The sequence below is a fragment of the Sipha flava genome, unplaced genomic scaffold (assembly GCF_003268045.1).
Source record: "Sipha flava isolate LNK unplaced genomic scaffold, YSA_version1 101_pilon_pilon, whole genome shotgun sequence".
Lineage (NCBI taxonomy): Eukaryota > Metazoa > Arthropoda > Insecta > Hemiptera > Aphididae > Sipha > Sipha flava.
This window is the reverse complement of record NW_020271715.1, coordinates 82,511-110,437: the sequence shown is the minus strand read 5'-3', so window position 1 is coordinate 110,437 and position 27,927 is coordinate 82,511. Positions and strand designations below refer to the sequence as shown.

General features: G+C 36.3%; 1 protein-coding gene across 3 annotated transcripts in view; it reads left to right on the top strand.

Annotated features, from left to right (window-relative positions):
* LOC112681176 (collagen alpha chain CG42342) overlaps window positions 1-27,927 on the top strand; it is a 106,841-nt gene that overhangs the window by 37,167 nt on the left and 41,747 nt on the right. For all 3 annotated transcript variants that reach the window (XM_025551439.1, XM_025551452.1, XM_025551446.1), the window contains exons 2-5: window positions 12,354-12,415; window positions 14,463-14,498; window positions 15,167-15,202; window positions 21,278-21,313. In XM_025551439.1, coding sequence (XP_025407224.1) covers window positions 12,354-12,415; window positions 14,463-14,498; window positions 15,167-15,202; window positions 21,278-21,313 — 170 coding nt within the window. The remainder of the gene's footprint in view (window positions 1-12,353; window positions 12,416-14,462; window positions 14,499-15,166; window positions 15,203-21,277; window positions 21,314-27,927) is intronic.

The following is a 27,927-nucleotide window of genomic DNA, read 5'->3' as shown; positions in this document are numbered from 1 at the left end:
ACTACTACTACTACTACTACTACTACTACTACTACTACTACTACTACTATACGGTGTATTGCGCATCATTTTGAACCGAGCGGTGCGTGTGCCAGTTTATATCATGTCTCTTTTTGTGCACAGTGAGCGCGACCGACTGAAATGTAATTCGAGCTTTAATTTTTCCTATCACCTTACAGTGTCGTATTACAGTAAAACTGCGTTGTCAAACGTCGTACAGATTTGTAAGAACGACGTGAAAATTTGAACGATTTTTATTTTTTTTTAATTTTCCGGTGGTGAAAGAACCCGAGTGACGACGTTCTTACCCTCAACCTTATCGATTGCGACTATCTGCAAAAGAGTACGTGTAACAACCGAAATCGAATATCGTTAAAACTCCATACGTTTATGAGACTAACGATAGTACAATAATAACATACGCGTTTTACGGAGTGAATACATGTCCGCAAAAATTCCAATCCGGTACCGTGAAACAGATTGGTGAAATCAGAATACGGTATATTCAACCGAGTGACAACGGTAAACTTTAATATCGTTCAAAACATAACCTATTAGAATCAAAGACTTTTAAACCTTTCGTTTCGCTCGGTTGGAAATCAGTGAGATCCAAATCGGTGGCCTTTCCACCATGGGTCGATATTGGATATCATACGAATATTGCCGTTCGATACTACCGCCGTGTACGTTGCCGTCATTATTAAACGTGTGATTCAGACGCCATGAGGTTGGTTCTACACAATTTTTTTTCGCGGATCACGTCCGTTCATAATGACAAATAGAACGTATTTGTACACGTCGACGGATAACACCGCGAGCGCGACCTTTATCAAATCGTAACCTTTCTCGACTGCGATGGTACACATCATAACGATGACGTATCACAAGGATCCGTCATTAGTAGAGTGTGCGATAGTCGTATACGGATCGGCAGTGCGATCAATCCGGATTTACAGTCCTGATGCGCAGTCGGCGGGCGAAATCTCTGAGCTCGGTAGAGACACGGTGACAGTGTACGAACCGTATACGACGTAGTATCTGCTGCGTGTCGCGTTTACGGCTGTACGATATACACGTACCAGTCGAACTTGTGTTCAACAAACTTGACGGCTCTTTATAAAAAAAAAAAAAAAAAGAATCATTTAATAGAAATTTCGTTGACATTTTTACCGCACGAAATACGTACGAAATCATAATAACTAAGTGAAATAAGAACCATACATAATAATAATACAATTGCACAGCAATAAAAAATATATAAAAATATTATGTTAATAGATGCATTGCAATGATATGCTTTCGTGTAAACGTTTATTTCCTTTTTTTTACTCTTCTTTTTTTTTTTGTCGAAGAATTATTTAATCCCTGTTTAAATTTCTGAAACTTAATTTTGTTAAACTTTTGAAAAATCCGAGGTATGTATTTATTATTTTGCAACTATAGAATTATAAATAACATCAGAAATAATCGGGTCCACAGAAATTTTGTTTGTTAAGAAAAAAGTTTTATGAAAAAATGTCGTAGTTCAATGTAAAAATTCGTTGTGTTGAGAGTTTTGTTAAACAGAGACTGTACATACAAGTAGTACAGATTTAAATGACTACAGTGCAGCAATCGTTCGGCAAGCTGTTCTCGTGTCGAGTGGGTTTTTCGCACTCACGTTTTTAAGGATATATCCGTATAACACACCAGTCTCTTTATATATATAACTCTGCCGCCACCAGGAGCGCGCACTGTCGTAAACGACCCTTCAGGAGACATCCGCGAGGGAAACGAACCACCGCACACACATTTCACCTCCTTCGCAATACTGTGCACGTGTAGGTATATCCACTGCATAATAAAATATACGTATTGCACATACGCATGTTGTCATAATACACATAGGGCTGCTGCGAACTGTCGCGAGATCGGTTGTACGACGAAACGCGAACAAATGAAATGCGACCGCAGCCGTGCTATTACTACTACGTGAGGACATTGTCACGTTTTAATACACAGTGTACAGCGCATTATATTTACATACTTTAAAACGTAATTGGCATTCGTCGCTTCAGTTGTATGATAAATGCTACGGTTTATTTTGTATAACATATAGCATGGAACATTTTTTTTTTTTTTTTATAACGTTTTTGTATGATTTGTGTTTTAAACTATGTACTACAACTTTTTTGTTTTGAACTTATATGTAATTATTTTTCAACAGCTGTCACTTCATTTTTTTAATTTTTCGGTTCCTAATTCAATAGTTGTTAGACGATATTGTTCAATCAAAGAATATTTCCTACATTCTAGGTATCATTTTTGAATCGGATACGATTAATACTCAACATTGGTAAAGAAATAAATTGTGTTCTCCCCATTAGTTGCTTATAGTTTTGTTGAATAAATAAACGAGTAACCTATAACAAATTATTATACATTAGTAAAAGAAATGTCCTTTGGATAAAATAAAAACACTGGTAATCACTCAAAAGACTTAATATATAAAAGCATCCAATAAATCTACATTCTTTTAGAGACGGCGTTAAACCGTTTTTCTTTTTAAACCTCCCTGGAAAGATTCGTTATTGGAGATAAGAATTTGAATGAGTCTATTCCATATTCTCTATGGTCTGTTCATAATGTGATTAGTGTGGAGATTATACATTTTTATGAAACTTTTCTTTTGATAGATTGATAATCTGATTTAAATATTTAATTTGTAATCCAAAGTGTAGAGTTTTATTGCTTGCATTATATATTATATATTATACACATTAATCGTGTTGCACATGGATGGTTAGTAATTGTTCATCAGCATATCGAATGAAACCGTTGAAAACCAAAAAAGTGTCTGTTGATTGTAGCGTATGTCACTACAGATTTGTATGAAGCATGAACACCGCATATACAAGGTACATTTGTCTCTTATACATCTCACAGAGCTTAGATTTAGAACTGTACGTATGATAAATTATGTAATTTTAAACCGATATCGCTTCGAAGTTATAATATTATATAAACCCGATTTAAAAATGAAATTATTTTGACAGATAATAATTTCCAAAGCGATCTCAACATTTTAAATGTGGTGGTAATAATAATCATAACTACGACTAAAAAACCGCTGGTCTGCCATGCGTTTAACGCTCGTCGTACAGTGACGGTGTTCGCCTGAAGGACATCTGTATTCTGTAAACTTTGGCGTCGAATACATTTATAAACGTCTCACCTATGTACGACATGCTATATTAGTATTGGATCCATTTGAAACTTTTCCCGAATTCGTTTCATTTCCATAAAACGTGTAACTACGTTTACACACACATACACATACACACACACACACACACAGACACACACTGTGTTACTATAACGGCGAACTTTACATTACTTGTGTTTTTTGGTAACGCGTTCCTTTTTAATGAGAACAAACGATATTCAGCCGTTCGGTGTAATACGGGGGGACGTCGGTCACGTAGGAATTTCGCGCAACGATTGCGAACGACTGACGTTACTTAACAGTAGTACAGAAAAAAAAAAATTAATAAATAAATAAATAAATAAAATAACGATTATTGTTACAACCGCGCGAGCCGCGTCGCTACGACTATCTCTTGGAATACATGATATTCTGTTTGGCTATTGTGTTCGTTACTTCTTTTAATCACTGCGCAGTACGAATGGTGCACAGGTTTGCCGCGGCCCCGTAGCAATGAAACACGCGGTTCACCGTTAACTGCAATCACCGACCGATTATTATACTCGTTGAAATTCAATGCGGCAGCGCGCGCTCGACGACATCTAGTGCGTACAGATGCGCACCTACATAGACTGTGCGCGGACGGTAGTCGATAATGAATTTAGAGAAAAGTAATAACAATAATCAAGCCATGAAAAAAATACATCGTAATCCAGAGGTTCTCAACCAGGGTGTCGCGGTACCCTAGGGTACCGCGAACTTAAATTTAGGGTGCCGCAAAAATATTTGAAATATATATATTTTTTTAAACGCCTTCATGAAAAATATAGCACTGTGAGTAATAAAACAAACTATACTCTATGTCTATAGTATAAAACCTATTGTGTATAATTAATTAGGTATATACAATATAATTTAATGTATTAATTATATAACACATATAATTTTTACATAGTAATACTGAGATGTTCAATCTATTTTAATTTTCATACTGGTTCGATTGCTATCGATTTGATGTGAACTGTTTTAAAGTTATTTACGGTGAAATACTTTATCTTATCTTTATTGTTTATTAATGCTAAATAAAACCGAAGTTACAAAATATAAATTTAAATATATGATATATTACTATTGCGTATTCAGTATAAATTATAGAGTATAGAGCATAGGCTATAGGATGCATCCAAATTTTTAGAAAATAATAAAGGGTTCCGTGAGTCAAAAAAGGTTGGGAACCTCTGCCGTAATCAAACGGAATGCGAACAAAGTGAAACGGTTAATCGTCTAGAAGTCGAATTTTTGTAATAAATATCGTTTACGTGCACTGCAATATTAAAGTATCCTGTTCAGAGCCGCAACGTCCGACTGGTATGACTGTTGCAAAAATATATACGCGCGTAACTTTTCTTTTGCTGTGTACAGTAGCGTGCACAGGAATTTGATTTGGGGAGGAGGAAGTCATACATAAAAATATATTATTTTCAATCTTTATTCTAAAAATTTTTATTCTTTAAGACTAAAAATAAAAAAAAAATCCCACAGGGGGATATATCCCCCATCATCCCCCCTGCACACGTCACGTGTAATGAGCACTAGATGTCTGAAATGCAAATATTTCCTATACAGTTTTGCGTTGTTACCGTTTTTGTGGTCAAAAATCTTAGCTAATCAGTACACTCGGGTACTACACGTGTAGCGTTTTATTCGAACACGTAAGTTATAACAATATTTATGACGGTCACGTCATCGTTTTAACTTTTAAACTCTGAACTGCTCGTCTATGATAAAACTAGACTTAAGGGTAAATTGGTTTATTTTTTTAAGTTTCGACATCATCGCTATCACTGCGTGTCGGTACACGATGTTGTAAATCACCGTCCAAATATACTGACTAAGCAATCTGATTACAGGATGTCAACGATTCTTAAGTTATTACTCTTATTATTATTACAATTATTTTCCACTAGAATAGGAATTTCACCGTTGCAACAACGATAATTCCTACTCTAAAGTCGTAACCTTCTGATCTTTTGTCAGGTATTGTATGTATTGTATGAATTCGGTGTGATAGAAGGTTAAAAGGTCGATATTCTGGCAAATTCTCAACTGATAACAATGTGAATATAATCCATTAAGTTTTATTGCTTGTACAAAAATGTTGAATTCTAAAAGAAACGGTCGTTTTGTATCTAGGTATACAGCTATATAATAGAAGTCATAATAGCAAACAATACGTGCGATATCTGTCCGCACTACGATTGCAACACCGCGCTCGTGATTGTAAAAAATTAATAAACGAGTAAACACGCATCGTCATCGTTATGTGCCGGAGTTGAACTGCGCGCCAGACACCATCATCAGTCACTAAAAGTCTTATTATTATTGCGTACACGGGTCTCCATCAGTCGTATGTCGATATCACGAGATACACAGACACTTTATAATACTTGTATAACATCATATAACATCATTACACTCGTATAAGCTGGTTTCAAACCCTAGAGATCTTCGAAAGTAATATTATCTCTAGAGGCTCCACGGACACTTTGATACAGAATCAAAATCAAAGTCAAAATTGACTAGTTCTTTACATGAGTTGGACAAGCAGCACATCGGACTATATTTATGTAATTTCTAGAGCTGTGAGAAATATGAAAACTGGACATAATTCTCAGATTAAAAGAAGGGACTCAAGAAAAAGACAAACTTTTCGAGATAATATCTCAGGGCAATATATCGAATTATTTATTAATATATTATACCAGAACATTTACGATGCGTAGCTAAATGTACAAGGTACGAAGGTTGAATATTACATTATCTGTGTTTTTTTCCCCATTGTAAATGAAACGTATTTTCACGGAATAGTTGTAAGGAAACATATTAAAAATCAGCGTTATCATTGGTTACATCATTTACCTCAAGTTATAGTTCAAATGAATGGCATACCCGGTTCTTGGGGATCCACGAATTTTCTTTTTTTTTTTTAGCATCATAAGAGCTTTGCGGATAACATAAAGTTGCACGTGAACCACATTACTTTTTTTTGTTGTGATTTTTACTTTTTTTGTCATCGAATCGTATTGCCGGGAGCAGCGTTCCGTCCGTATGCTATACAGATATAATTTAGGATCGCTAATCACGCAACGCATTGGAAACCGTGTACTCGTGAAATGCAATCTGACTACGTGCGTTCGCGTAAACGGAGTGTTGTCCTGCACCAGCGTACAACGATGGCGTGACGCCCGCAGACGGCGTCGCAATGACGAGGACGTGAAACCCTTCGATTATAATAGACGCCGAGCCAATATTTAATGACTCGTGTCGCCGCGATAGTTTGACGCGGAGCAGTGCACGAGGGGTTAATGTATGCAAAACGACTTCAAAGGTTTACAATGCGGTTAAACCGTCGTGGGTCTATTGTCGGTATGTAGTTCATAATAATAATGTTATCCCTGCGAGCACGGTGCAGACGTTTCAAACATTGAATTTGCATCGCTTCAAACGATCCCAGTCACCTGGAATGCAGAGTGCATCGATGAATGGTACTATTTAAATCTCGATTCTGGCCGTGGTATCGTATTGGTTTGATTTCGATCAACCGATAAACATTACTCACCGTCGACCGTGTATGGATATTATTATTAGTTTAAATATTATTGCACAACACACGAACAAAATATCGTTTCGTTTATTCACGAATATTGATTTATTTTTTTTTACGAACTGCAAGTGAATGCAAGGTTATCTGCTGCGTGTAGTCCAACCCGTTTTCGTTGCCAAAAAAAGTCACAGAAAATTCTAAAGAATATTAATTTTTAGATTTAATTACATTGAAAATAGGTATAAAGAAACGATGCTGCGGGTACGACACATTCGAATAAAACAGTACGACCTAAAATAATGATCGGCCTCGGTTAACAGACTCGGAGTTTTTCAGCTAACGAACCGTATCTGTAGCAATGTAGCAATTATATTCCAACGGAGAGAGATACGTGACCATTGCAAAGGTCTGACCTACTGGTGAGAGGGTGAGACAGCGTGGAGTAGAATTGTTGCTGTACACTATAACCAGCAACTGAGTAAAATATCACTAATGAACGTCTGGTATAAATTAAAGGCACACGATCTGGAAAGTGTACGCGCGTATAAACTTCTTGGGGAGACTTATGTATAATATTTCAAATGGAACAGGAAAGAGAAAGGAGAGAGAGAGATAAATATACATCATCAACAATTGTGTGAAGTTTTGAGAATATATGCGTATCATTATTTGCATGTGTGTTTTTGAGATTTTCGAAAATGCTTTGAAACTAGTCACTTGTCAAAAACGAATCTTCTTCCTACTGGTTATATGCGAGCAATAATGATATTACTATCGAACGAAGGGCGTGAGGGTTAAACAGTTTTCAGCCAAGTATATTTCGGGGCTTTCCTTTAGCGTTTCAGGCCATTTTATTGAATTGTCCATGTAATAACGCAGGGTAGTATTTCTATCCATCGGATGAATTCGGCTGGTAACGGGAAATTAAATTGAATTTATTGTCGGATAAACTTGTTTTTTTTTTCCTCTCATTGAGAAGGGATAAAATAACAGAAGTCAGCGAAATAGAAAATAACGCCCAAACTGACTTTAATAAAAAAAAAAAAAAAAAATAATAATAAAACAAAACCCGAGAAAGAGAACAAACATTGTGGATGGATTCACCGCGTTTTTTCCTCTCGATAAAAGTCTGGAGCGCGCCTTAAAACGAAAATTGCCACGGGGATTTTTATTTTCATCCGGCGTCAAAGAATTTCGTTGATCTAGATATCTGACGGGCCGTGAGCAATTTATCGAGGGGTATTTCGATTGAACGATGAGCAGAAGAATGACTGGATGTGCACGGAAAGAGAGAAAGACACCCGACGACGACACAAACACAGCGTAAACACACGCACACACGTGTACAAAATACGCACGGGTTGTTTGTGTATTATATGTCATTCTTCGCGGTACGCATTGCCGCTGCTTCAGTGATGTTGGAGATACAGTACAAAAAACATGCAACAATATGTAACTATATTGCATGGTGTTCATATTTTTTTGTCCATCCCCTGTATGTATACGTATTGCTGAAATTTTTGGCAAAACGCGAGGTGACGGTATGTATGTTAGAAAATACATTATTATTATTTTTTCCCGCTCCATCTATCCGTGTCATCGTAGCGGTGCAAAACGTTGCACACCAACGCGGAGATTAAGAATCGACGGACGGCCCAGAGATTTATGCATTGTTATCAATAACAGTATACCGTTCTTCGGACGCGTTAATTTTTTTCGATCCACCTTGAAAAACGCATCAAATTCGCGTACCGATAGCAGATAGATAAAGAGAAAGAGAGAGAGCCCGTCGACGTTTTCTCGATAGCTGTGTATCGTTGTTATAGTATAATATTTTATGTACTGTTTGTTGATTAATGAACGCCCGCCGAAGGGTCGCGCGTGCACGGTACGAACAGTGTACACGTATAAATTTTGTGTCGAATACACCCCCCTAGTCCCACCACTCCTGCCGTACACCATTTACGCCCCACGTGCACGTCTGCGATCACGTCTTCTGTCGTGTAACAAACGTTTCCTATCGGCGGTGCCCATCTCGGGATCGAAACGCGTTCTATCGTTGCTGCTGGCTGCGAGCGCAACCAACCTATAGTCTCGGCGTCTGGTATACCGCGGTTACGGTATACGGGTTACGGGCGCAACGTGAACGCGGTTCGGCGGAAGGTGATCGTAATAATAGTGTACGCGTTTGCGATTGCTGACGATAGAATATTATTGTTCACAACGGCCCGTGTGTACTGACAATATAGTCAAAAACATCGATGGTACAACAATATTACAATTATAATAATTATTGTACGTAGTGTGGTACTCAAACTAATGTACCATATTCGACATCATTTCGATTGCTTGCAGATGTTTTCTGATTATGTTTTCCTCGGGTTTCGATCTTTTAAGATCGTACCGATTTCGATAAAGGTATTTTTTATTTTGTAGATAACAATTTTTTTTTTCTAATGTCGAATGAAATAGTAAATTATGATAAATTATACTATTTTTCCAGTGTATGATCGAAAATCATTTTAAAATTATAAATTAGCTAAAAACCGTCATATTGTATTTATTTTTTTCATTAATTGCTATGCATTTTTTTCGTCAGGGTCTATACCAATAACTGTATTTAAAATCTTTCTGGTTTTTTTTCTAATTTTATTTCGAACGAATGTTCAGCGTGTGATGTATACAGTATAGCAAATCCTTTTATAAATTGGCAATGCTTTATTTTTGTCAGTTAGCCAACATGCTTTTATTGCAGGAACTGATAAAAGTTTCGTTATCCCAATTCAGTGCTCATACAAGAATAAAATAATGATAGATTTTATGAGGTTACACGATGCGCGGTGATCATAATGCACACGGAGACTTCAATACGTCTACGATAACCTGAAAATTATGCTTATTTTATCATCGTTCTTCCCACCCACCGTTTTAATATTGTACTTATTCATTGTATACCCCGTGTCGGATTTTTTTTCTCATTTTAGAAATGCCATGTTATTTATTTACTTTTATTGCCCGAACAATAAAATAATGTACTAGGGGACCACGGACCAAACATACATAAAAACCTATAAATTCTATGCAAAGACCCTTGTTTGCGTCTGTTTACACTTAACTCTGGAACTCTTATCGCCATATATGAACAACTCAATTATATCGTATTCTGTACATTTTTTTCGTTGTGAAAATGTTTAAAAATATATTTGTTATTTGTATTGACTTTTACGTAAAGCTCAGGTAATGTGCTCTTTTTTTTCATGGTGTAATATATATTGACCTCAGCGAGACGTAAAAAGAAATCCCATTCCATCCCCCTTATCATAGACCGTGACTAATGTGAAACGATCGTGATGGACGTTATTTCTCTCCCTTTACACATGGATTGTGGCAACGATAACAACGGTACACATTTTATCGAGATTAGTGGGTATAATGTGGTCGGATAGCCCGGATCAGTCGTCGGTAAGGTCAAATTACGATTTCTTAAAACATTGTGTTTTTATACGCCATCGGATAAAAAAAAAAAAAAAAAGAAATATCTCCTAAAAGTGGAAAATGTCTATAATTCTTGTTCGAATAAAAAATTATGTTTTTATTTTTTTTTTTTTGAAAATATAACTTTTGAAGTCAACAAAATAACTGTTCACTTGTACGAAATTAAATCGATTAACTGATGAACATATTCTTTCGTATTTAAAATATAAAAGACAATTTGTCTTTGAAGTAAGGCGTATAATTCGTACGTGAGCTCTATAATACGTTGCGTATAATGTGTATGTACGTATATTGTACTATAACTCAGTAACCGTGTATTATAGAATCATTTTTGTGCGATCGGATAAATGAATGATGTAGGTACTCAGTGCAAGTATTTTCAATACACGAGAATAATTTGATGTTATTATTTAGCTAAAATTGAGGGAAAATCTGGCACCCCTGGGCACTTTGTTGTTCATTAAAATGTGCTTTCGATTATGCGCCAACAACATGATGCTGGGGTGGTATACTGGTATTTCTAGTGAAGAGTTTAAATTGCTTTTGTGTTTATGTATATCCTCCGGGTTAATCGTGAATCCCTTCTCACTGATCGTTTAACAGTCTCAATTTAAAATCCCTGAGGGTAAATGTATCCGACGTATTTAACCTTTATCCCGAATATTATATGTGTTGGATAAAACGTTTTTAATTCCAAAAAACGTAAAATAAAATAAACTATATGGAAATGTGTTACGATCATAAACGGAAATGCTTTTAGTAAAACTCATGTTGACCATGTAGACTTATTGAGTTTCGGTTATTATAATAGCCGAACTACAACGAAATGCATTAGCCGGTCGGCAGACTCTTCTCTATACGTGTTCGGCGGTCAATTTATTCTAATGACAGGTAAACACACATCTGGAACGTGATCGGCTAGATCTTTGGTCATATCAAATGGGTTAAAAGTGTGTACATATTTATGCACATACATTTGACTATACACGTGTGTAATATATTTATACTCTCTTCCCCTGTCTTGCACTCGTTCATACGGACTCGGAACACATTGAGTTTACACAGTTTTTTTTTTTTTTTTTGGGAGGGAAAGGCTCTTTAAACTTTTGACCACCTGGTGCGTAAGTATACATCACTGCTCACATGATATCCGCCTAAAAATAAAATAATATTATTCCTTCATACAAACGCAGTATTTATATAAAAGGTCATAAATCTACATTAATCGAATTCGGTAAATTATTTTATTATAACATATTCGTATTCAAATATAAATACGTGTTGGTTCGATGGGTTCTAATAGTTTGAATATAAATATTATATTACATATATATGTACTCGGAAGGTGTACGCACGTCACGGTAGGTAAATCGATTTATGATGTATACGAACATAGCCGTATAGGTAGTATACAATAATATTATATCATATGGTTACATTACACTGGTTTACCGCCAGCGGAGTTACTGTGGACGAAGATTCGTGTACGCGCGAGTAACAATCAATGGTTTCCGTTCAGTGTTGATGGTAATCGGTAGTATTTTTCATAAATAGACGGTACTCGGAACGCTCCGGGATGACAAATATCCGTGGGGGTGGACGGAGAATACAAGGGTGCGGGTCGGAAAAAAGATCGGTTAAACTTTTCGCGCGCAGCCCCTAGTCGGATTCTTCGCCAAAACGAATCGCGGTGTTCGCTCGAATTTTATAGGAGAGTGAAGACGTTTAATGGTCTTTTGTTCGTTCGGGGGAAGCTGAGACGGTGAGATGTGACTGTTAATGTCGGGCCTCGTTGATCATTTGCTACCGACTCCTCCTATCTATTCGAATTACCATATATTTCCCATTCATCACCACGGCGGCGAACCTCCGGCATCTACGCTGGAAATTTCCCCCATACCTACGTCGTCTATTTCCCGACCAAATGCGCTTAATTATTCGGTTCTGTCACGGCACACCGTTGTAGCACTGGTTTGTTACCGCAGAAGTGTGTATCATACGCGCGCAGCAATACCCGTCGTCGATACGTTATACAACGTGTGTAGTAATCGGTTTTTAAATGTTTTTCAGGGCCTCCCGGCAAACGGGGAAAACGCGGGAAAAAAGGCGACACCGGCGACCCAGGACCAGCGGTGAGTGATGAATATTGTTTAATCGAAACCGCGTTGAACAAAAACAATTAATACACCGAACCGCAAACTTTAAGAGTTTTATTTGGAACAGAGGAAATTTATTACAACCAACCGTCGTGACTCGCTACTCGCGTGTCGGTTTTAGGTCGAGACGGTCATTTTAGAAGAGTCGGGACTGCGACGTTGTGGTAAAAATAATGCGACGATGTTGAGTGGCATAATGCCACTGATGGGATTTTAAACCGCCGCGAGTTAATGGTTTAAAAATATTCTCAACAATGCGTTTAATGTTTAATTTTAATCACCCCAGCTACAAATTATCTTCATTTTTTTTTCTCTCGACAAACTTTAACCATGATAGTTATAACGTTATAAACATGTTATAATAATTACAATGGGATAGTTTAAATAAACATTATTCATAAAGAAAATGAGTCAGCAAAAACCAGCAAACATACTACACCGTATACGCACATTACCGCGATGTATTAAAACAAGTGCATTTGATTGGCCTTATTAAGTAAAGAAGCGGTATACATTTGTTTTTTTTTTCTAGTCCATTATAAATAATGCTTGGAGCGTTTTCATTTAATTTTTCGACCAAAGACGTCTCAATGATGTTTGTACAATTGTTTTACATAATTCCGTAATGCATTAAAATGTAAGGCATGATAATATTTTTAAACCAAAATGAAAAAAAAAATAAAATACGAGGGTTTTCGTTCAAAATCATAAAAAAAAAAAAATAAATAAATAAAAAAACGTTAGTTCCGTTATGATACGTAATTACGTTTCACCTGCATTTTATAAAAGTTTTTCGTACGGTTTCATGATTTCAAAAATAATAACAAAGATCTTGAAGTATTACTCACTAACGTTAAGTTGAGAAATATCGAGCACAAAAGAATAACAGTTATATTTTTTACGACATCGTTATATGTCAATGTATACCATGTCTTAATGAACTCTTTATGATTTTAAATATCGTGATTTTTTCGTGGCGTAAATCATCGCATTTTTTTACTTAAGTAGTAAATACATTTTAGCTTTTAAAGACCAGATTGTAATTTTAATGGTCAATTACTCGTTGATATTAATGTCAATTTAAATCAACATTATTTTATAGTGTTATTATTTTCAAGTGCCATTCTGTTCCGACATAAGTTGTATGGAAATAACTCGAGAAACATGTAAATTAATTTAATTTTACATTTACATCTCTGACTGACTGCTAACTATTTTTAAACTATAGATATTAAATAAATGTTTATGACATAACAAACCACGCGATGTGCTCGCTACGCCTTTCAACGAATTATATATGATAATAAACAAAGATTATTCCGTATAAATAATATTAGAACCGCACATAACAGATATACATTGCAGTGGTTAAACGACTCCTTAGGATTTTTTTTTTGTCTTTATTATACCAGCGACAATAAATAATAGAGTTTAAAGGAAAAGTTGTTTTTTTATTTTACCTTCATAATTTACATATTTACTTACAGAACAATGAGCTCACAAAAAAAAACTCAGTATTGAGCTAATAACACGTGACAAGTCACATATTACACTACTGCGTAAGATAAAATGAATGCATTAGTTTTGTAATGGAAAAAAAAAAGAAAGAAATCTAAAATAATATAAATTTTTACTTGAAAACGTCTGCAGATGACACGAATTAAGAACTAGTTCATAACTCAGAACATTATAGAGTACTTATTATTAAAGACAGGTTTCGAGATACAATATTATTCTCTTGAATCTACGCCACGTAAAATATTACTTGAGCTATCACGGGTAATGCACAATTTATAATTATTCGGCTCAGTTATGAATTTCCATAAACGTTGTTTATGAGATAAAATAATGTAAAAAAAAAATCCATTTAATTACCGAAATCGGTTTTAGTTGGTCCGTTTGGAACAATTTCCTCTGTTCCATAATTATTATTATTGTTGTTGTTTACAATCCATACGTGTTATACTTAATATCATGTATAATTGAATTTTCGTGAAAAGCAACATCAATATATGTTTTGCAGGGCCCAGCCGGTCCACCTGGGAAAAATGGTTTTCCGGTATTTATTAACATGAAATTATTACTCCGACATTTATTTTACTCTAATTATTATTATTATTATTATTGTTATTATTATTTGTTTTGGCATACGTAATTCACGATGCTCCAGCGACAATCACGCTTGTCGACATGACAATTTTTTTGGCTCAAAAATCCATTACACACACACTCACACACTACACACATATCAATCCCGACGAACAAAACGTATAACAGCTTATATATTATTTATTTTATTTTTCATATTTTGACAAGACTTTTTGGCATCATATCTTTTTATATACGTTTTGTTTTTTATACATATATTCTTTCGCCTCTAAACTCGGCCTACCCGTTTTTACGGTGAGGTAAGGTTAGATTTTCAACAAGCACGAATGATAAACATGCACATATTATGTACAGCACAACACTTGTCACGTATAAAAGCATGTCGTTCAAATGCACTCATATTTATATATTATAAACAGTATACATACATAGATGTAGGGGTAAAAACAATTTAAGGGCTGAATCCTATTTCGATATTCCTATATCGATTTTGCCAATCGTGGTCGCGCGCCCGCGTGCATAAACGGATTTGTATGCGATTTGTGTGCCGCTCTATATGTTCGAAAAATGCTGTTTGTTGTTCACGGTGTTTTTATTTTATTTTATTGTTTTCCGTAGGGCCCGAAAGGAATGAAAGGCACCAGAGGCTTGATGGTAAGAGTTAATGCGTATTTAGCGCCGTCTAACAACGTGTTTTCGCCACGTGCTAAACAATAGTACATAACATATTAATAACGTAATATTACGATTTACACAATGCGGTGTTGGTGAATTTAACAAACAAACACGATAAGTGGTGCAGCGATCGTCGTAGGTGGGTTACGACCAGGGCCGGATTTAGAACAATTGCCGCCCTAAGACCTTTTAAATATACCGCCTCTACCACAAGAAAAAAAAATCTTGTAATTATTTCTAATAAATTTATTTAATTTTAAAGAATTTAGGTCAATAGTTATTATAAACAAAACAAATAATTATCAATTCTAATTCGTCGTGTGCGATGTGGATACACAATATCTCTAGCCAACTTCTATATATTTTATATTATTATCGTAATTACTTTTAAGAACAACTTATATTATGTACCTAGGTAGGTATCTTATCTTTATAGCTCACATTACGAGAAAATTGATTTCGTGTTATTGACTTTTTCAGTGTCATGCATCCATATATTTTACACACAGATATCTATACTATAATATTAAATATTATTTATATTACTATTAAATATTATATAATATTAATTTACGCAGTTACATAAATGCATAAAATATTTAAATTATTATTTTTTTTATTTCTTACAAAATTTGCCGCCCCAAAAAATTTGCCACCCTAGGCCCGGGTCTCACGGGTTTAGGCATAAATACGGCCCTGATTACGACGTCGGAGTTTGAGTGCCGAGTTCGTGTATGATTAACGTTTTAGACGTAGACGACACGCACGGCGAAATCGGTAAAATAATAATAACGAATCGATAGGGAAAAACAAACCAAACGTATCGATTGTAAAACTACATAACGTTTGCGCTACAGTCATAAAATATGTAAAGTATAAACGCGGCGAACATCGTCCACATTTTTAACTTTCTTTTGTGTGCGCCGAACTCCAAACCCCGACCGGATCGCGCGAGAGACCCAGAGATTGTATGTATAGTGTTTTTATATATACTTTAATGTAATACAACATATCTACTTAATAGTATGCGCACTATGTTATGTGTATACCTATGCTCACACAATACGTAAGGCGTATCCATCTTTCGAGTAACGTTTAACATTTCTGAAAGGTTTCAAATGTTTTTGGCGCAGTCTTTCATTCTTAAATCATCGAATGTGCGCGTACCTACAAATACTCGCGGAGGTATGCGAGAGTCGTAAGAAAAATTATGAAAATATTTTCACTCCGTACAGCTTTTTTAGAGCTACCGGGCGACGATGAAATGGAACGAAGTTATTTCGAAAAGAAGACTTTCCGGTTTCGATAAAATAATGATTATATTATGTGCTGCGTACATACTACCGCTTCGAGTGGAGCCCGGAGATAAAATTAAAAACCGTGGAAAAGAGTAAATACCGTACAAGGTTATTATTTTACAATGCACGCGTAATTCGTTTCCGAGTAAATTGTAATAGTTTTGGTGTGATTTAAATAACGCCATAGCCGGTGCGTAAAAACGTGTATTTTATGCGGTTTTCGATTATTTTAATCCGGTCGGTTCGAGCGCGCGATGTCGCGTAACGTGTGCGTAAGTGAGGCGGGAGGATATTGCATCCGACTATTGCATTCGTTTCGTCCGGTTCGATTGATTTATAAATCGCGTTTTATCGAACGAGTTCCGACCACAGTACCTAACGGAGTTCATATAGGTTTACAACCTATGGTCGTATTGTACACCGGATTGGGAAGCACAGCAATCGGACGCGCGTTTGTCGTTTAAAATCGTCGCGACGGTCGTGGCCCGTCCACTATGACGCACGCGTAAGAGAGAGTTTAGGTCGAAAACGATCGACAGCTACGGGTTCTATTTTGCTTCGCGTGATATAACGGCTATTGGTTTTGTCGGTTGCGAATGATCCAAGAGGAACGATACAACGAAGGAGAAGAAGAAATAAATCGCCTAATACAACAATATCCGCGCTTTATTATTGCGTCACGACGGACGAGACTGTTCGCTGCGACTACGCCGGTACGCGCACGCACAGAAAACCGCGTGCAGTGGTATATCGGTCGGTCGTGTGCGACGCGAAGACCGCGTGAGTGCGTGCAGCTGAGTCGTATTACCCTCGGCCCGATGACCCGTGTCCTGCACGGGCTGGCTCGCAAACTAATTACAGAAAGGAGAAAGATTCAGAGAAAGGATGGACAGGGAAAAAAATCTAATCGGATTTTACGACTCGCCGGCGCGTAGATACCGTACACTCTCGCGTATAAACGGGTGATGTACGGCACGAATATTTGAGTATTATCTCGTTCGGTCCCGAATAAACCGACCTCTGGCCCGCGACGTAAACGTAATGCCATTAGGTATATCGCGATGGCGAGGGGGTGTATAATTGGATGGATTTTTTTCGACCCCCGGACGCGATGGACAATGAATACTAAAACACCGGTCGTCTGTGTGACTTAGTTGCGTACTATATCATATCGATTGTTCCGTACAAGACTGCAACAACTCAAAGAAAAAAAAAAAATCGAAATATAAGTTAACAACGTCATTTTTTCTGTTTTGCGTGGTAATTCCGATTCAAGAACGATGTAAAAGTTTTTTCAATTATTGATCTGTTATTATTGTTATTATTATTGGGCTGTTATTATTTCGTTTTAGTACAATATTTAATCTAGTCCATCGTATTCAAATTCAATAGTGAAACAATTATACTCATATCAGTATTGAACTGATATTTAAAATTGTTAATAGTAGCGTATCTAAAATATTAAATTTGTTCATATGCAAAAAACCTGAGCTGGTGCAATCTTGAACGGGTCAGTTAGATATTATGTTTTTTTTGGCCCCAGATCGTCCGCATGATTATTATTATGACACGCGTATATCTATTAACAGTTCATAGATATATGAAGACAAAGAATTACGAAGATAAGTTACTTATCATGCCGTTGCGTTCGGTTGTTTTATTATTTCTTCGGCGATATGTATGCGTCTGTTTTCTGCCGCGGATCATTCTTTGATCGGGTGTGGGGCGCACTCAGTAACGACGACTTAATCGCACAGATTTGGTGCAAGTTTTACTTGGCATAGTGAAATAATTTACTCGAAAAATACCGCAAAAGATAATAATAGTATTGAGCAATGGTCGTATGAGCCTGAATTTCGCATTTCCCGCGCGTATCGCAGATCGGGTTCTTATCCGAAGCGTTATCGGGAGGAATAACGAGGCACGCGGGTCCACAAACCATGCGAATACCTTACCGATACGTTTTATTTCCCCCCGAGCAAATCGTAACGCGCAAGCGACAAGGTATGGTTTCCAAGGCGTGGTTGGTTCCGAAAGCTTACAAATAGCCGCGGCTCTATACATATTTTCTCTATTTTGTAGAAACACTTTGAATTTTGTAAAGACCATACAAATTTGACCATACAGTTTTTACACGTGTTGAACCGCATACAGCGTCCGAAATAATATACGTTGCGAATAATAACAAAATCATCGTAGATTTATACTCAACTAAATAATTTGCACCTGAACAAGTACATCTTTGTGGTTTGAATCGGCTCTGTCGCATAGAACGGGATTTTCTGGAACTTCTTCCATAAGTATTTCCCCGGGTTCACATATTTCGACGTCATAGGTAATACTCCGATCGTGCACGTTCAATGTTTTTATTTTTTAAGCTTTTGGCTTTTACAAGCCATTTAGGCTCTTTGCTTCTAAAACCAATTTCTCCTATACTTCTCTTGCGTAAGCTAGATACAAATTCACCAAAACCATCTTTATAAGAGATTCATCAACTTTCCATGCACGCCCAGCTCAGGCAAGTCTCGAATTCCTTACAAACGTTCAATGTTACTGCAATTTAAAACAATCACGGTTCGAACAACTGTACTTGAAACGTCAATGATAACTTGGTATCCGACAGGCGACTCGAGTTCAACGGTCGCGCACGCGTAAAAGCCGCGCCTCGGAAACCGTAACTGAACACGAAGCGCCCACCGTTGGAGGCCGTTTTCACGGCGATATTTATCACTGCGCGGTAACCGCAGCAAGTGGGCTCAGTGCACAACAGTGGAGACCGTTTTTTCTCCCCTCCGCCAAACGTATTTTTATTGCGCACAACATCGGCACCGTGTGACACAAGTGCGACCGAATGTGCTCACATACACCTCCGTACGCCCAAGGGTGTAAATATATTTACGGATCCATACGATTTAATACGATGTTCGCCTTCCTCGTGCTCCTGCCCCCGTTGGAAGAAAACACGCGCTACCGCTCCGTAATGTATTATTATTACTGTCGAGACCGTCGTCCCGATAATATCGAACACGTCCCGCGTGGGCTTCGACGACGTAACGTCTGTTCGTGCATGTTACTGTTATCACCATTGTACGCGCGTATAGGATGGAAACGGGATCGCGCGTCACGTGATCGTGCGCGGTTAATACCGCGATGTAGGCGATAAATAATAATGCATTACAGCATTCGACTGGTGGACGTCAGGAGCTCATCCTGTTCGCTAAACGTTGGCCGCGAAACGTCTTCTGCGAACACCAGACATAATAGTCGCTCTCTCCCTCGTCAATTGCCATCCGGACGTACGCGACTGCTCCGATATTCTGTGATGTATTTCAATATTTTTATTCGTTTTCAATTTTTCAAACTATTATTCGTTTCATTCCGGACGTTGATGTCTTGAAATTACTATAAAATTTTTGTGGAAATATGCGTTTACCACTTAAAAAAAAACCACGAAAATGCCCTTAAAATTGTTATAATTACTTAATATAATCTGTTTTTTATTTTTTTTTAAATAATAAACATACTACTTTGATAAAGTTATAATTTTGGATTCGAATGTATTAATTTAGAAAATAAGTTAAATTTTATATTTGTAGTTTTGAAAAAATGTGTAAATATTATTATGAAAATATAATTAAATAATATTTTCTCGATTGTTGGCATGTAGTACATATTTAAATTTAAATTAAAAATAACCTGAAAATGTCGAATAAGACTGTATAAAATAAATACATACTCAAAAGTCATCAATATTCGGACCCAAATTATTGTAAATCTCAGGTGATGCATTTACCTGTCCCTCTCCCTTAAGCACGTTTATGCATAAATCCACGCTTGCACACATACACAAACACAAACACTCACTAACTTACACTATCTCGTGCATGTGCTTAACACCCGATTTAACCGCATGCGGATCTAAATTTTAGCATTCTTCATAAATATTATATATTTTATTATTATATATAATACTTCTTACTTATTTACTCGTATGTCATTAAGTATAATATACTAAACGCTCTACGTGTATACCTTTAACTTAAACGCACTGCACCGAGGGGCGTACACCGTTTGGGCGAATCGACCCAAAATATAGTCTGTTTGGGCGAATAAATATACACCTTTTAGATGAATAGATATATACCGTTTGGGCGAGGATTATTTAACTAAAAATATCGTTTGGATGGTATAAAAATGCTTATAAACTTAACAATTAATTAAACAAAATTATATAAAATATAAATAATTAAAAATAAGTTATATTTAAAAAAAAAATATTAATATGAATATTGATAATATTATTATATATAAGTAGGAAATAATCTACAGTCAAAAAATTAAAATAATAAAATAAAATTATAGATAGTATACTTATTAATAGTTTTCAAAGCAATCTATTGGTCTGATATTTTACACCTAAACATTTTGTGTATTTTAATTGGTTAATATCCCCTCTTTTATATTTATTCCATGTTTCTTGTATTCAATCTTTATTTTTTTTTAGCAATAATATCATCCGCATCTGTCATCAGATTTTTACTTAGAACAGGTAAAAATAATTTCACTCGCCGAGACGGACTATTATTTTTTTGGTCAAAATTATTACCTTCGTCCAAACGACCACCGCCCGCACCGAGTCGTGTACACATGCCATAATGCTCATAACTATTAAATATATTTAACATTTATTATAATCCGATTATTGACTAATATTTATTTATATGTATATTTTTTTTTGTTTCTCTTGTTTTTATAGGGACCCATCGGACTGGACGGACCGAAAGGCGACGTCGTAAGTCATTTATAATAAAGAAATTATTTTTAATAATATGTGTACACATGACCCTTTTGCTGTTTTACCTGCCCCCGAGAGATATCGTGACGAGACAATGTCTGGGTATAAAAATTACGTCATTTACGGGTTCACGTAGGATACCGCGGTGAGTATACCTATAGCTACACAACGCAACTCACAGTAAATTATTACCGTACTTAAAAGTAATTTATCTTGGTTTTTCAAAGCACTACGTTGTATTATAATATTTCACGATTTGAATCGATTGTAGGATACGACGGGCGACAAACAATTCGGGCGTGTACATTTTTTTTCTTTTATCTCAATGGTACAAAATGCGCGTTGCGTGTGATGCACCATAAAGAAAATGTCGCAAAATCTTTCGCTATTATCGCTATCCTTTTTTTTTACACATGTACGGGTATTACAACGTAACAATTTTAACCGCGATCATGTTCAACGGTATTATGTTTTTCGAAACGCGCGCGGTGGTCGAAAACACGCGCGCACCCCGTAGGTGTCTAACCAGCCACCCCGACCGTCGAAACACGATTGTATACACTTTACGGCGGCACATACGTACGATCCGCTGGGCTTAGACCCAGTATAAATCGTACGCGTTTCCGACTAATTTGCGTTCGGGTATAATGGCGTGGAAATGGTGGCCATTATAACCAGAGGTTTTTATTTTCGACCTCGTGGAAGCGACCCGGAGCAACATCAGTAGCAGCAGCAGCAGCAACAGCAGCAGCATCCGGTAACATCAAAGAGACCCATTATAAATACGAACCGATTCATTTTTAATACACCCCGTACACTCGCATCCCCGTCGTAAGTGCGTTCCCGTATAATCTGTATAAATACGCACGTCATAACTTGTACACCGTACCCCTGTGTATACAAGTATACAAGTGCGTAACAGGTGCTGTCGATCGACGGAGTCGTGCAGCAGCTACGTGTCGGAAACGGGAACGAATCGATGTTCTCTTCGCCACCGTAACGCGTGATTTACGTGATTCACGTTATTATCATTATTACTATTGTTAAGTAGGTAATAATTTTACGATATATAAATATATGTTGGATGCGTATTATTTCTCGCGTAAGAGACAAGTCTCGTATCGTTCGTAGTTTTGCTTGCTAACGCGTTTTATCGCGCAAACAAAAATATCTTACTAGTTTTTCCCGTACCGAAAACCACGTGCTGTGCATATAACACACATCCCGTACCGCACCCACCTTCTAGCCAAAGGTACTGCAGTACTTTCGTCTTCGTGACGTGCGATCCGAATTTTTAAAAATTCAATGTCATTGATTTCACTCGGTATGTATAACAATATAATATAAATCATCCGGGAGGAAAAAATAATATTGGATTGAAAAGAACAAAACCAGTGTACGGTTGTGTTTTTTACACAATATTTATTTATACTATATTTGTAAATTTGGAAAAAATAAGCATTTTCTGCAGGTGTTTGGTGGGGATAAGGAAGTAAGATTAAGTAAGGTTTATGAGTAAAATATTTAAATTACATATTAAACTGTTTAACTTCTATTTCATATTGTAGTACAACAAAAAAAAGTATTATACAATCGACTATCGAGAGACTATCGTAGTAGCAAGGTTATTGATGTTTTAAAGTTGAACGGAACGTTACAAAACGTTCCATATTATTATTGTTATCAATTATAATACGAATAATTTTCATATTTCATATAAATCAGCCGTTTCGTGTTTTCAAGATAAACCATTTTTTTTTTCGTAAAAACCTCAGAAAAATTTCCGGCAAGGGGGTTACAACCTAGTTGTGCCGCTGGGTGGTTGTTTGTCGCCCGCTGTTGTTCGGGGACAAAAAAGAATAGAAAAGAAAAACGCTCGAGAACGATCGCGTACAAACAAGCTAATTGATGATCGCGCGCTTACGTCGTTACCGCGTTGTTGTGTACAAACCAAGAGCCGTCCGAATCAGAAGTGTTTATCGAGACACGGGTTATAACCGTTGATTTTGAACACGTTAAATTACCATGTACATTAGCTTTTAGTGTTCATTAGTATACGGCCAAAAGAGTTTCGAAACCGAACAGCGTGTCTTTACTAAACACACAATTAACATCAACACTGTACACGGTCGACCTTAGACGCATATACGTGTATAAATTAACTAGAATAGTCCGTTAAAAACTTTACATGAGTGTTGCCGACAGATATAACAATAATTGTAAATCGTGTAACATTAAGATGACACGACGCACGTGTTTCTTATACGCGGGGTCGAACTTTGACTCGGCCGAAACGAGAAATGCGTGCGCCTAAAAAGCGTAGCCATTTAAAAAAAAAAAATGTACTTTCTGGAACAGATATAATATTCGCTGACACAAACCTGAGATTACCGATCATGCTGCAGCGTCCCAACATATGGGCGGAAAAATATTGTCGATAGGTCGCTGTTCATGGAGCGTTTTGATTTCCAGTTGAATTTTGTTCAACGTCGTTTATTATACAAGGCTGACCAGTCGAGTTTTCGCTATGTTACGGACGTTATGATATGGATTATATTTTTCGGAGTCCCGTAGATCACACTTGGTCCTGGGGTAAAGACGGCATTGCACTCACGTACAGTTTTTTCGTGCACCGTCGACGAAACGTTTACGAGTGTGGTAATAGTTGGACGCGAAAGAAAAAAAAAGAAAAAGAAGATGTCAAAGAAGATCTGAAACACCAAGGAATCAGGGATGGAGAAACAAGAAAATTGGATAGAGAGGCATTGCGAGGCATAGTGGAAGCGGCGATGTGTCTGAATGGCCCAGAATAAGCCAAACAAATAATTAAAAAAAAGTCAGACGCGCGCGATAACGTAAACTCAGCACAACTGTCCCTGAACGATCGAATTCGATGCGTGCAGTGACAACCGGACGGATGGCGTAGTTTCCGTCCGGGTTCGATCACGTGGCTATAGACTTCTTACGCAGTCAAACACAGGGGCGTATTTTAGGGGGAGTCGAAGGGGGTGATCGCCTACCCCCCTGAATCCGTATTTAAGGAATCGATTATACGTAAGATACAAATTTTAAATTTTTTTTATGTGGATTATTTTATAACGGAATTAAATTACGCGTGACTGTGAATACTGAATTGGGCTTTTTGTGAAGTCCATACTTGATGAAAAATCAAATAAAACACAAGCGTTACTTTCAAAACACAGACAGGTGTTAAAAGAGAACTACACAAAAGTCTATTCTAAGTGGATCCTCAAATAAAAAAAAAAAAAAACCACAAATATTAAGGATTCGCCAAATTTAAATATTATCAAAAATTTAACTTGTAAATTTTAAGCCTGAATTAAAGAAAAATTTTAGTCACCTCCCCCCCCCACAAGTATGTCTAAATACGACCCTTGGTCGAAAAAACTTGTTGTAATGCTATTGTTATCGTTTACTGATGATGCTCAAGTTTTTGTACTGTTGAAAATCATTCATGTATGTACATGCGCTGTTCTAAGGCCTGAAAATTTTTTGGAAAGCTTTTTATAGTATCATTATAATACCGCTGAAACACGAAGAATAGCAACAGAAGCAATCCGACGTCTGTTTTTGTTTTTCCATTCTATTAACGATTTTTCTGCGGCGAAAGACTTAGCGTACTAGAGAAAACTAGAGAATAGCAGTAATACAAATACAGTCCTATAAATACGCAAAAAGACGGAGTATATTTTATAATTGCATTTTTTAAATTTCCATGTTACGTACAACACATTTGCATTAGCTTTATTTTTTAAACTGTATTTCATAATGTAATCAGCTAATGCTGTAGATTCCGGAGCCATGGTTTTCAAACGATACTAAAGGTACAGCAGTCCCATTGTTGTTGACGACGGTAGCTACTGGTAAAAAGTTTAGTAAAAATCTACTCTAAGTTTACAACACGCACGACGTATATATTATGGTATAGGTGCACGACCTCTCTGCGTGTCGACTGCTGCTGCCTAACCATCAGGGTCGGTAAATGGAAGAGAGGGTAGAGGGTGTGCTTTGAACCTCATCGCGGTAATGGATTTTTGGAGACGGTGCGGCGTCGTCATCATTCGGAGTAGGTCCGACGATGTGCGTCACGACTAAATGATATGGTCGTCGGCTGGATCCACAATTTTTTTGACGTCCGGACATTGTTGTCATTGGTTTTCCCGAGTTTTCTTTATTCGTTTTCCGGTCCTTTACGTCCGCGTTCGTTTTTTCGCCATCTCTTTGCAATAACAATTGTCACATATGGCGCGCGCAACGTGGTGGTATCGCCGAAACTCATACCGGATCTATAATATTTTGCGTGTTCTGCGACGACGTGTGGACGAGGCCAACTTTTGCGCGTACTGCAATGTTATTGTTACATTGGTGATAATAAATAGTATGTTTTTACTCATTCTAAGACTAAAATAGTTTTACGAAAAAAATAAAATAAAATAAATAAATAATTAGACTTATGCAAGACCACGTTAAATATCGATAACATAGTCCTCGACATGGGTGGCTCCCGTGTTAGTAGAACTATATTTTATGTAAGCCAAAAAGCCAACCTAGTAGACCTAAAGGTACTATGCTAGGAAGGAAATGTATAATTAATGATTACAATAACGAGAACGACTTTGCAGCTACGTAAGAGATTAAATGAGTTTCAGTGGTTTGAACACGTGTAACGGGGAAAGAAAAGGGTTAAAGCAGTACTGGATATCGTGGAAGCTAATAGAGCAGACTTCTCGAAAAGGGGTTTGGAATAAAAAATTTGAAATTTGTAGAGAAAGATTTGGATGTAAAATAAGACGGTAACCCAGAACCATCTTAAGAAGTGTTACAAGATGGGAACAGTTGAATGATGCAAATTAGGTAAAAGTATCATTCTAGCACTGAAGTCTACTGCAGAACAAATTTCTTTAAAAATGATAATGAGTTTTTGATTCTAACCACGATCGTATAAACTCCCAAATGTTTCTTTGGCGTTAAAAACATTTTGATTATCACATTACTTTACAGTTATAGTCGAAAAGGTTAGGGTACTATTGGTGATATTGATATGGCTAGAATGACTCGCAAAACGTCTTATTATTTTAATATAATGTATTCGTGACGAGTGTTTACGAGAAATATTTTTATTACGATTTCTAGAAAAAATCCAATACAATGACACCGCCAAAGACAGATGTTTTTGTTTATAACATAAGTCAATTTTTTTTTTCTATAAGTTTAATGATGTACTATAGGCGATGTTGGTTATATTATATAAAGTATTATAAAGAGTCGAATAATTTACAATATCAGAACAATAAATTGTTTGTTAAATTAAATATTTTCAAAATATTAATGGGAGGCGTCTCGTGTAATATGTGAAACATTCTAAAAAGTTTCGTACGCAATAACGTTTATTTTTAATATTTAAAGTATACGTATATGCCAACTTGTACCGCCCAAATGGGTTTAAGTTATTCATACATTCATATTCGATTTAATGCATTTTTATATCTAATATTTACCGTATTACGTATATTATTGATTTATGAATACAATTTTAACTTGTTTCCCATACTCCGATCCACGGCCAAACACGAAAGTATTCCCAAAGATCATTACGTTTGTAGAAACTATACTACAGTAGATGTTTACTGATGTAGAACATAGTCTACTATTGATCACATTTTAATTATTTATTTTGACATAGTTATCAAATGACCAATATTGGTTAGTATACGGGAATTCTTATATCGATTGAATTCAGTAGCCATGGGACGTATCTATGTACCAATGTATCTGCATGCAGTGTAGATATTATCGTAATTATTCTCACGTTGTATTTGATGAAATACGAGTATTATATTCCATAGCTATTGTTTTGATATTTTGTGTTAAGTTTCAAATCTTACTCTAAAATTTTACACAAATAATCATAACACACTTTTACATCATGAAATGCATATTTTGCGATCGTGAACGTGTAACCGAAGAAAAATAATAATTTCTTGAACTGAAATCTCCGTGTGAACCCAAACGTATACGCAAAACCTTGGAGGACCATTATTATCAAACGGCGTCATTGCGGTTACATAATATAATAGATTTTTTATTTAATACGGTATAATATTCAAGTTTCCATATTCTAGTCGGTTAATTATCCAATTTTATAAATAAAATTAATCAATTCAAAATACATTTTTAACGCGCGCGTACATTTTACTCCATAATATTCAAATTTGTGTCCAACTAAAGATTTTCTTTATCCTTCACTTGCGTTCAATTATATTCCAGACAGGTGCATGCTTAGTATTGTTATGGTAGAGAAAGAGGCGATGACTGAAAGGGAATAATTGCTGAGTGGGTAGTATACCTTTACTTAAAAATTCTATTTTTTCGTTAGAAAACACGGTTCACATCGCCACTAATTATAAATGGCTCTTGTATTACGGTAGGCATGGATAGTGTTCGATGGAAATGTATTTCTACATTTTCAACAAAGCATCAAATTCTCTCTCTCAAATTTTTTAATTCGGTGTGATTCTATGACAGAATTCATTAAATATAAAAATATATTCGCCCACGTCACATTAAACGTCTGAATGTATATTTGATTT